General features: G+C 46.2%; 1 protein-coding gene across 1 annotated transcript in view; it reads right to left on the reverse strand.

The window, feature by feature from the left end:
• Positions 1-12,553, reverse strand: part of IRAG1 (inositol 1,4,5-triphosphate receptor associated 1) — a 110,089-nt gene that overhangs the window by 38,451 nt on the left and 59,085 nt on the right. Inside the window, 1 exon segment of the mRNA XM_084802297.1 lies at positions 10,236-10,314. Within this exon segment, the coding sequence (XP_084658423.1) occupies positions 10,236-10,314 (79 nt within the window).

The raw sequence follows: 12,553 nt of genomic DNA on the forward strand, positions 1-12,553 counted from the left end.
AGACCTGGCACTATCATCACCCACCTGGCCACACATGCAGACTCCTGGTGGTTTTCTGGTATCTCACTTACCAAGTCCTGCTATCCTCACCTCCAAATGGCTTTCAAACCATCCTCCCACATTCCTGTCGTCCCTTGTCCCTCCCCAGACTATGTGCATATTGTCTTACAAGGTGTCTTTTACAAAGAGATGTCCCAATGACACAGATTGGAATTAGGCATTCTCTAGGTAGCCGGGCCAGGGTCTTTATAGCACTTTTTGAGGACTCCCATCTCAGGCCACCTGTTGTCGTCTGCTAAGAAGAATTAGTCTAGGGTGTAGGCTCCCTATCCTGTAGGCTTCTCCGGCTCATCGAGCATCTTAACTCATCAACTGGCCCTTAGGCCTCCACCCTCTCTGACTCAAGTTCGCTGCTTCAGCCTCATGGCCACACAGCCCATCTCTCTGGGGCACATGTTACACAGTGGGTCCAGGTGAGGTCTGCTCCTATAGCATGCGGAGAACCAGGGGCGTGCCTCTGTTCTCTCTGTTCGCCCTGCCTGGCACGCCTTTCTCTTCCCCAGATCCAAACTCCCCTCCCAGCCATTCCTGACTCACCCCTTCTAAGCTAGTTGCTACTTTCTCCTTGTTCCTTGAAGTTGTGCTATGTGTTAAGTGACTCTGTCTCCCTTGGGTTTCCTCTCATAGATGGTGAAGGTGGCTCCATTCATTCAGTGACTTATTTCCCTCATTACTGAGTGTTTACTGTGTCCCAGGCAAGGGGGCTTAGAGCTAAGAATAGTTTTGCTATACTAAGCAAAACTGCCCCTCTTGGAGCTTACTGTTTAAGAGGACAGAGATTATTCGTAAGAAAATCTAAAGTGGGAGTCCCCTGGGCAAAGAAGAAGACAAGAAAAACCGTTCATGAAGAGGGGAAACTGAGAAGTGGAGGATGAAGGAGTTGCAGGAAAGGCCAACGTGGACAGCTGAGGAGAAAGTGGTTCTGGATGCTGATCCGGAAGTGGGTGGGGTTAGCCACAGGGCCTTGCAGGGCCCTCCGGGCTTCCAGTGCTCATCCTGAAAGCAGATGAGGCACAAGCGCACTGCAGAGACTCTGGACAACCATGAGCTGTCCAGGAGTCAAGAATGTGGGCCAAAGGTCCCATTAGGGGACAGATGAAACAATAATGGCGATTGGGACAAGGCCATCATTGTGATATTATGGTCTCAACCTTTTTCTTTTTTCTTTTTGCATCACATTCAAACAACCCAAGGAGTGGCCTGTATAGCCTCATATCTTTGTCTTAAAATAATGGCCAAAGAACAACACATTGTGCAAAATGATCCTTGAGGAGGGATCAGGTAGAATTGCTGAGAAAGGTCAGATTTACTGGGGAGTGGAGTCCTCGGAAACTGAGAGTCAAGGCCCTGGAGACTCCAGAATTGCCTGTCTCCCCTAGGAACAGCCAACCAGCCTCATTAGAGATTTGAGTTTTCCCCTGTGAGCTCTGCTGAATGTGGAACAGTGGCTCTCAACCCCCCAATGCCATGGTCCTTTAGTACAGTTCCTTATATTATGATGACCCCAATCTAAAATTATCTTCATTGCTACTTTTAGCTGTAATTTGGCTACTGTTATGAAGTGTAATGTAAATTTAGGAGGGGCGTGCAGCTAGAGGTTAGCCAAAGGAGTCATGGCCCACAGGCTGAGAACCACTGGTTTAGAGCCTGACACCATTCTCTGAGCCGGAGTCCAGAGGGTTCCTAAGCCTTTTGTTCTGGGAACATGAAGAAGCTGCGTCCCAGTGCTGTCCTGCCATACTTGGCTGACCGGATAGAGTTCCACAGTTCAGCAACATATATATAAGATAATCAAAGGTTAAATAGTATCTGCGCTGGTTAGTTTTGTCAGCTCAACACAAACAGAACCTATGTAGGGAGAGGAACTCTCAGCTGAGGAACCGCCTCTATCTGACTTTCCTGTAGACATCTCCACGGGGCATTTATTGATTAACGACAGGGGTAGGAGGGTCCAGCCCACTGTGGTCCTGGGTAGAAGAAGAAAGAGACCTGTGCAAGCCAGCAAGCAGCCGTCCCCCATAGCTCCTGCCTCTGCTTTTTCCCAAGTTCCTGCCCAGACCTTTCTCAGTGGTGCTCTATGCAGGACATGTATGCCAAATCAACCTTTTCTGCCCCCAAGTTGATTTGGTTTGGCCAGTGTTTTATCACAGCTATAGACAGACCTAACTAGATAGCATCATGTTTTATAATTATTACAAATACTTTATATCAAATAATATAAATATAATTTAAAATAATATATTTATTTAATAAGATGCATGGCCTTTGGGAGAGAAAAAACACACTAAAATTCACTCAAAAAGAGAAACAGCTGTGGTATCACAATTCCTGATTTCAGGCTGTCCTACAGAGCAATAGTAATGAAAGCTGAACGGCGCTGGCATAAAAACAGACAAGTGAATCAATGGAATAAAACTGAAGACCCAAAACCAAACCCACACACCTACAGACACTTGATTTTTTTTGGCAAAGAAACCAAAACAATACAATGGAAAAAAGAAAGCAACTTCAGCAAATGGAGCTGGTCTAACTGGATGCCTGCATGTAGAAGAATGCAAATAGATCCATATTTGTCACTCTGCACAAAACTCAAGTCCAAGTGGATCAAAGACCTCAACATAAAACTGAATATGTTAAATCTAATAGAAGAGAAAGTGGTGAGTAACATTGAACGCATTGCTACAGGAGACCAATTCCTGAACAGAACACCAACAGCTCTGGCACTACAATCAAAAATTAATAAAGGGGACCTCATGACACTGAAAAGCTTCTATAAGTCAATAGAATGAAATGACAATGTATAGACTGGGAAAAGATCTTCACCAATCCTACATCTGACAGAGGGCTAATATCTAAAATATATAAAGAGGTCAAGAAATTAAACACCAACAAACCAAATAATCCAGTTAAAAATTGGGGCACAGGGCTGGAGCACTCACTGGTCTTCCAGAGGTCCTGAGTTCAATTCCCAGCAACCACATGGTAGCTCATAACCATCTATAATGTGATCTGATGCCCTTTTCTGGCCTGCAGATGTACATGCAGGCAGAGTGCTGTATTCATAATAATAAATAAATAAAAATTTAATAACCAAAAAAAAATGGGGCACAGAGCTAACAGAGAATTCTCAACAGAAGAATATCAAACAACAAAGACGAACTTAAAGAAATGATCAGTATCTTTAGTCATCAGGGAAATGCAAATCAAAATGACTCTGAGATTCCATCTTACAACTGTCAGAATGGCTAAGATCAAAAACTCAAGTGACAGCACATGCTGGGAAGGACGTGGAGAAAGGGGAACACTCCTCCATTGCTGGTGGGAATGCAACCTTATACGACCACTTTGAAAATCAATCTGGTGGTTTCTCAGAAAATTTGGAACAGTTCTCCTTCAGGACCCAGCTATCCCACTCTGGCATATACCGAAAAGATGCTCCACCACACAACAAGGACATTTGTTCAGCTATGTACATGGCAGCTTTATTTGTAATAACCAGAATCTGGAGACAACCCAGATGGTACATTTATACAATGGACTACCACTCAGATATTAAAAAACAAGGGAATCATGAAATTTGTAGGTAAATGGATGGAACTAAAAAATATCATCCTGAGTGAGGTAACCCAGATGCAGAAAGACACACATGGTGTGCACTCACTTAGACATCTATTATGGCTATTAGCCATAAAGAACAGAATAACCATACTACAACCCACAGACCCAAAGAAGCTAAGGAAGAAGGAAGGACCAAGAGAGGATGTTTGACTCTCACTTGTAAGGGGAACAGAGGGAGGGAACTGGGTGGGAGAGGAAGTGGGCAGGGGAATTGGGGTGGGGAGAGTTGGGGAAGAGGGCTGGGCAAGAGAACAGAAATTGGTGGGGGACATCTCTAGGACATTGGGGGGTTCCCAGGAGTCTATGGGGGGGTGACCCTAGCTGAGACTCCCAGCATCTGGGGATATGGCGCCTAAAGTGGCCATCTCCTGTAGTCAGGCAGGACTTCTAGTGGAGGGAGGGGGGACACCAACCCACCCACAAAACCTTCGACCCAAAATTTGTCTTGCCTATAAGAAGTGTAGGGATAAAGATGAGCAGAAGTTGATGGAATGGCCAACCAATGACCGGCCCAACTTGAGACCCACATCATGCGAGAGAGCCAGCACCTGACACTATTAATGATACTCGCCTACACTTGTATCCTTGTATGAAGCCTAGCATAACTGTCTTCTGAGAGGCTTCATCCATCAGCTGGTGGAAACAGATGCAGAGACCCACAGCCAAACAACAGGCAGAGCTCAAGGCAGTCTTGTAGAAGAGTGGGTATCAGGGATTGAGGGAGCTGGAGAGGTCAAGGATACCACAAAAAGATTTACAGAGCAAACTAACCTGGGCCCATGGGGGCTCACAGAGACTGAACCACCAACCAAGCATGCATAGGCTGGACGTAGGCCTCTTATCCATATGTAGCAGATGTGCAGCTTGGTCATCAGTGGGTCCCCTAACAACTGGATCAGGGGCTGACTCTGACTCTGTTGCCTGCCTTTGGATCCCTTTTCCCTAGCTGGGCTGCCTTGTCTGACCTCAGTGAAAAAGGATGTGCTTAGCGCTACTGCTAAGCTTGACATGCCAGGGTGGGTGGGTATCCGTGGTGAGGCCTCCCCTATTCTGAGGAGAAGGGGAGGGAAAGTGTAGGAGAGGGTGGGACTGGGAGGAGAGGAAGGAAGGGGCTGCAGTCAAGCTTTAAAGTAAAGTAATTAATTAATGGAGGGGGGAAGAGACAGAGAGAGAGAGAGAGAGAGAGAGAGAGAGAGAAGGCAAATGATCTCCTCATCACTACTATCAAGTTAGAGGATGTTACCAAAGTAGTAAAGGACATACAGATGCAGAGATGCACATGGCCTCCCACAAGCAGGACAACTAAGAAGATGGTGAACCAGATAAAATAACTAACCGGAGGCTGAGTTGTAAACTCAAAAAGAAAGATGTTCTGCAAAGTGGTCAAAACTCTCAGAAGTTAGACACATCCGGGTTCTGATCCTGCTGCTGCAGCTAAGAGACACTCACTGTGGTTTCCATAAGCCTCAAGGTCTTCGCATGTCACGTGACTATGGTAAGGCTGCTTCTCATGGGTGTTGTGAGCACTGATACTAACAGGATCAAATACTCAGCACAGCATCTGGCATGTAGTAGACAGTCTAGTTTCAGTCACTTTACCAGTCCCTGGATCCAGCACTCTACCATTTAAAAGCAATATTTAGGATGCAGGAAGTATACAACACCAGGCCACGTTCATCTCCACTACTAGTGATCAGTCAGAAACGCTTGTGAACTAAGAGTCTCGGTTACCAATGAACAAGTGAAACAAGGTTACACAGACTGTGACAAGAGCCATGTGCAAGGAGCATTAAATGCTTTTGGAAGAGAAAAAGGAAATACCTAAATGCATACGATTGAGAACTGAGTATCTGCAAAGTTAGCAAACTATATATATATATATATACACACACACATATATTGCAAAGCAAATAAAACTTGGACAGTCCTTTTGAATCCAGCATGCCAGTGCACAAGACAGTGTAGACATCAAATCCAAAGGAGGCATCCAGACGTCAGGGAATGTAAAAAACTCCATTCACCCCTGGTGAATAGCTCCTGTCTCCTGGCTTCTCACTTGCTGCTCCTGCAGAGGGTCTAGGTTTGGTTTCCAGCCAGCTGCCCATTACTCCAGTTTCAGGAGATCCAATGCCCTTTTCTGGTTTCTGTGGTCCCTGCATGTACATGGTGCATAGGTATACATGCAGGCAAAACACCCATATACATAAAATAATTGTAAATATTGAGAGAAAATATTAAGACAAAGCATTCATATCAGTTATACACACTTCACATATAATACTAGCAACAGCAAAAAAAAAAAAAAAAAACCAATAATAATCTAGGCCCCAAATGGACCAATATAAAGCAAAGAAATTACTACCAAAGAGAAAAATTTAAGTTTAAACATGCTAGAAAATCAACTGAAATAGAAAAAAGATGTCATTTTACACCACTAATAATAGCCCATTATAACTGTCATCTTTTCTGTTTGCTTGTTTTCAAATATAGTCTCACTATGATGAAGCCCAGGCTGGCCTCAACTTGGAGTCCTCCTGTCTCAGCCTCCTGCCTGCCATGACTACAGACATGTGCCCTCATGCCTGCCACGACTACAGACATATGCCCTCATGCCTGCCACGACTACAGACATATGCCCTCATGCCTGCCATGACTACAGACATGTGCCCTCATGCCTGCCATGACTGCAGACATGTGCCCTCATGCCTGCCATGACTGCAGACATGTGCCCTCATGCCTGCCATGACTACAGACATGTGCCCTCATGCCTGCCATGACTACAGACATGTGCCCTCATGCCTCCCATGACTGCAGACATGTGCTCTCATGCCTGCCATGACTGCAGACATGTGCCCTCATGCCTGCCATGACTACAGACATGTGCCCTCATGCCTGCCATGACTACAGACATGTGCCCTCATGCCTGCCATGACTACAGACATGTGCTCTCCTGCCTGCCATGACTACAGACATGTGCCCTCATGCCTGCCATGACTACAGACATGTGCCCTCATGCCTGCTGTTCTGATTTGCTCCTCTGGTGCTCTGATGAAACACTGACCAAAAGTAACGGGAAGGAGGCAAGGGTTAATTTGGCTTACAGTCCATCATCAAGGGAAGCCAGGGCAGAGGCTCAAGGCAGGAACCCGGAGGCAGGAACTGGAGCAGAGCCATGGAGGAGGCTGCTTACTCACTTGCATTTTAGTTGGTTCCAGATTCAGTTAAGTTGACAGCCAAGATCAGACATGGTACCCGACTAGAATTGTCATTATTACTGATCATCTGCTCCTTGCTCTATTATACTCTGTCTAAGAAAGACCAAATGAAAGCACCATACAAAAATTACCATGCTAAGAAGAAAAACATACACAAATGCTTGGAACACTTGATAAGAGACGAGTATTTCTATACTCTGACCCAGAGACTCTCAAGTCTGAGAATGAATCCCAAGGGAATTACTTAAAAGAAAGAAGAAAGAAAAAGCCCACAATCACAAAGACAAAACTGTTTATAACAGATGGAAAACTATAAATATCTGAAATATTTTTTGACTAGGGATAGATAGTCACACAGAAGGAAATATGAACCCACTCAGCCATAAATATGAAATCTAAATACATGTAATTAGTTATAACTCAGTAAAACAAACCTTTAAAAGGAAGTTGCATCTACACCACCAAACTAACTTAGGGAAAAGTATAAATATTGGAACAAATAAAACTGTGATGGAGCTATGTATAAAGGCTTTTTAAAAAGATTTGTTATTTTTATGTGTATGAGTGATTTGCATGTGTGCGCACCATATGGGTGCCTGGTGCTGGAGGAGCCTGGTTGAGGGTGTTGGCTCCCTGGAACCAGAATGACAGACAGTTATGAACTGCCGTGTGGGTGCTGGGAAGCAAACCCACATCCTCTGCGAAGGCAGCAAGTGCTTCTTAACTGCTGAGCCATCTCTGCAGCCTCGTGTATATAAAATCTTAGAGGTTTTTCTAGTGTTTCAATAAAAAGTAAAAGTGAAGAAGTATACATTAAAAGCATACCTCTAAATACGGTTAATACTTTGTGTGTATGTATAGATGTATGTGTTTTATACCCACATGTGTGTGTGTTTGTGTGTATGTGTTTGTACAGAGGGCAGAGGGAGATGCTGGGTGCTTTTGCTCTGTCGCTCTTTGCCTTGAGGTATCTGAGGTAGGTTGGCATCTAGCGGAACATGTCAGTCCTCCTGTCTCCATCCCTCATAGCTCTGGTATTAAAGACATGCATAATGGCCACAACTGGATTTTTATTCGGGTGCTGGGGATTCGAACTCAGATCCTCATGCTTGCACAGCAAGCACTCTTACCCCTGAGCCTTCTCTTTAGCTCCAAAGTATTTTATTTGTTTGTCTTGGCTTTTTGAGACAGGATCTTGCTACATCACCCTGGCTATCCTAGAACTCACCATGTAGATAAGGCTGGCTTTGAACTCACACAGCCTCTTGCCTCTGTCTCCAGAATGCTGGGATTAAAGGCATGAGCCACCATACTTAGCTCAAGATGGCTATTAAAAAAGAAAAATTCCATCCTTTTAAAAGGTGTTCTGGAGATTTTGCCTCTGGGAGCCTTGTCAACTGAGAAGGTGATAGTCATTGTATTTTAGCCCAGAATCTTCACTCCCCAGTGACACCCAGAATAACTCCATGTGATAATTCGTACAATGACTGGCACTAGCCATGGACAATGCGAGAGGGGACTGTGCCTTTCCAGAAGTGCTCTGTAAAGCCTGGGGTGCACTGGCGCCCACAGGAGAAAGGTTGCACTCACTGTCCTACTCCCCATAAGCTGGCCTCCTCTAGATTAGTTTATCTAAAATAGAATGAAGCTAAAACATGTCTCAGAATTGCTCCTGGGATGGCATCCCCATGTGATGGAGTCAGCAGCTCTTTGGGCCTCAGTTTCCCTAACAGTAAGATGAGTGCAAAAATTCCTGCCTCTTAGTTTCCTGGGAGAAGATTAAGTCTGAGTTGCAAATGACTTAGAGCCTGCAAAGTGCCAGAGAGAATTTGTTGCGATGACATTGAAAGGAGTAGGGTAAAATATTGCACGGCTCTGTTTACGTGAGGGGCCTCGAGAAGGCGCAATCCCCAGGCACAGGAAATGGAATGGTGGTTGTGAGGGCAAGGGAGGCAGATGGGCATCTGGAGTCTTGTGGGTGTGGAGTTGCAGCTGAGGAAGATGAAAAGGTTCTGTGGGTGGACGGTGGTGACCGCTGCGCGACTGAGCAAAACTAGGCTCAAGGGCCCGGAACCACATGGTGGACATGACTGAAATAGTAAAGTTATTGCCATATATATGTTATATACAACTGTACATGCCACCACTTAACAAATTAGTAAACACCAACAAAAGACAAGAGATAGACATAAACACAACTTAGATAAGGAAAGGGATGGGGTGGGAGTGAAGCAGGCTTGCTTACCTTATCCTCTGCTTAAAGAGGCATGTGCAATGACTCAACAGAGCTTATGCAAAGCATAGAGACAAAGGGGTGAGTGTCCCCAAGGAAGAGGCCTGGGGAAGAGGGAAGGACAGAGAGCCTGCCTTCTAGAAGCACCCCTCTGAACACATTCATTCTTCTTTAGCCATTACGAAGCATTCTGGTTATAGGTTGCTTTTATGCAACTATCTTGGTAACTCTTTATGTCGTCACCCACTTGTTCATTCGTAAGTACATATTCAGGGCCTAATAGTGCCAGGCACCTTTGTAAGTGTAAGCATGTACCTTATGATGTATATATAGACACATGTGTGCACACATAGACATACCCCCAGAGAGAGATGCTGGCTCTTGAGGCCTCCGCTCTAGGGATGTTGATGGCTGACGCCTAGACAACACTCTCTGTGTACCTGGTGCTGTTCTGGGCACCTTATAAATACAGTTTAATTCATGTGGTCTTCTTGATAACGTTCAAGGCAACTATGACAGCCCTGTATTACAAGGTAGGGGGTGAGGACCAGGCCTGGGGATGCCTTGGAGCTTGTTCACTCATAGCAGAGCCAGGGTGAACACCATGGCTCACACTGGGGCACCAGCGAACTCGGGAAAGAGCAGACTAAGGCAGGAATAGGGAGGGTCCAGCCTCTGTCCTCATTTTCAGAGACGTGTGGTAGAGGGTGTAGGGTGGTAGGAAGCAAAAGGCTTGGAGGAAGGGATACGCAACCACCCAGCAGGGCAGAGCTGGGTTATGGACTTTGTGGTGACAGCAGATTAGAAAGAGAGAGCTCTGGTGTCTTGAAAAGAGGAACCGATCTATTTGGGTGGCTTCCTGAGTGTGAGGAGAAAGGCAGTGTGAAGAGTTCAGGCGTGGGGCACCTTCCAGACCCACTGTCACTAAAAGGGATAGGCAGGGGTGGCAGGAAAGAGACAGACTTGGGCATGCCCTGCCTCAGTGGACTATACAATCTGCTCACTCACGCACAAATACTGACGGGAAATGTAGTGTTCGCACACAGACCGTGCTTGACACCAGCAGACTGACCGACCCCGGGAAGGGCAAACGGGCCCCAGCAGCCTACCTTTGTCCTGCTCTGCAGCCTCACTCAGTTCAGGAAGTTTGAACCCCACCAGGTTCTGGTTTCTCATCAGGATGTGTTCCTTGGGTGGGAGGAAGAAAGGACACAGCTCAGATGACAACACCGGGCTAGACTCTTCTCTTTGTTCCCCTAGTGCCTCTGTTACCACTCGGCCTTAGAGAGGTTCCCCAGGACAGTGGCCAGGGTGGATGAATTTGCATAGCATGAGATATAGTGAGGCCAGAGGGGCACAAGGTCCTCTCCCGGCCTATAAAAGGGCCTGAAATCCCACCATTTGTGCCACACTCACTAGATGAAGAGCTACCTCCTATGTGAATTGCTTGTTAAAAAAAAAAAAATCCTGGGCCTCAGGGGAAGTGAACTGCCTGGCGCCTTACTGTAGGGAAGTGTCTAAGGGTTGTCTAGTCTTTAGGAACTAAGGACTTTGGGGACAGTAAAGTCCCCTGGATATGCATGCAGCTGCTTCCAGGAGCAATTCTTGTTGGTCTCACTGCTGGCTGCAGCTTCCTGCCCTGCCCTTCCATGTAAGTGACAGTCCTTCCTCAATGACCTTTGTGGCATCTCCAGACAAATACAGCCCCCAAGAGTTGCTTCTTGGGGACTGAGCAGACAGAGCTAGGTTGAGGGTGTTGGTGAGGACTCAGCAGGCTCCCAGCCAATCTGCGTCAGACTAGGGCCCTCTAGTGGGATGCCTGGGTTCTCTCCTGCCCCCTGGTGCCATCCAAGGGTTCTCAGCCTCCCAGGTGACAGAAGCCACTTGAGTGACTGGCCTCTGGGTAGAAGGAAAGAAAGGCCAACAGAGCTCAGGATCCAAACAGAACCCTTGCAAGCCAGGGATCCACAGTCCCTCCGCTGTCAGCACACTGGACCGGGTGCAGAGCAGGTCTCAGGTGCCAGAGCAGCTGGTGATATGAGCTTCCAGGTTCTCTGCAGTGTCCTCTGCTGGATGTGGGGAGGTCTGAGAGAGTGGCTTACTCCCCTAGCCTTTGAAGTCCTTGAAGGTGAATCCCCACAGATATGGGATGTGGCCCACAGTAGAAGGCTCTGCCTGGCCTTGTTTTAAGCCTCCAGGTACCCTGGACTCTGGACTGGAGGACAGGAATTCTGTGTGAATTGTTCATTTTCCTAAGCTCTACCCCAGAACATTATATTTTTATCTATCTATCTATCTATCTATCTATCTATATTTCTATCTATCTATCTATCATCATCTATCTATTTATTATCTTTCTTATCTATCATCTATGTATCATCTATCTATCTATGTATCATCATCATCTATCATTTATTTATCATCTATCTATCTATCTATCATTTATCTCCATCTATCTCTGACTGGCTTCGATTTTACTATAGAGCTGAACATGACATCCTCCTGCCTCTCCCTCTCAGGTACTGGGATTACGAGTCTGAGCTACCACCCATGGTTTTATGTGACTCTGAGAAGCCAGGGCTTTGTGCACGCTGGTCAAACACTCTGCCAACTGAGAGCTCTTTCTCACTGAGACTCTCTCAACAGTAGAGGGGCCTGTTACAAGGTGTCCTTGCAAGGGTAGACACTCTGATTTGAGCCGGAGTGTTCCGGTCCTCACTTCCTTCCTCACCCTTACTCCCTCAATGGAAGAGCCAGGGGACTTTGTCCTACTCCCGGCCCTAATCTATAGGCTCCCATTCTCCTTGACCTGCATTCAGATTGCCCACCTGAGAGAAGGGACTGGATCGGGACCTTTGTGTCCACTTAAGTCCTCTCTTTTACTCTCTGGTCTCGTCTTTTCCCCTCCACACCTGGATAGCAGGGCAGCCCCTTGGCTGACCACTGTTCCTAGTTTGATGGCCAATGAATGTTGGGGACACCATGGATACTGGAAGGAATTCACTATGGAGGAGCAGCCCCTTATGGCCATTGTCAGAGTGGTACTTGGTTCTAAGGCCCTTGGTTAACAAGTATCAAAAAGGTGGATAAGTGTCATTACAAAAGAAAAGCAGGGCTGGAGAGATGGCTCAGTGGTTAAGAGCATGGTCTGCTCTTCCAGAAGTCTTGAGTTCAATTCCCGATAACCACATGGTGGCTCACAACCATCTATAATGTGATCTGGTGCCTCCTTCTGGCAGAATACTGCATACATAATAAATAAATAAATATTAAAAAAAGAAAAAAAAAAGAAAAATGACACTATCTCGGTCTTGCCCAACTCGAGGTGTGACTGAATACTCCATCAGAGGATCTTCTCATCAGTTCTAGCTGGAGGAGGAAGACAGAGCAGGATAAGGAGTCCATGAGGCCAGCTTCTCCTGAAGTG

Source organism: Acomys minous, assembly GCF_964271855.1.
Source record: "Acomys minous genome assembly, chromosome: 2".
NCBI lineage: Eukaryota > Metazoa > Chordata > Mammalia > Rodentia > Muridae > Acomys > Acomys minous.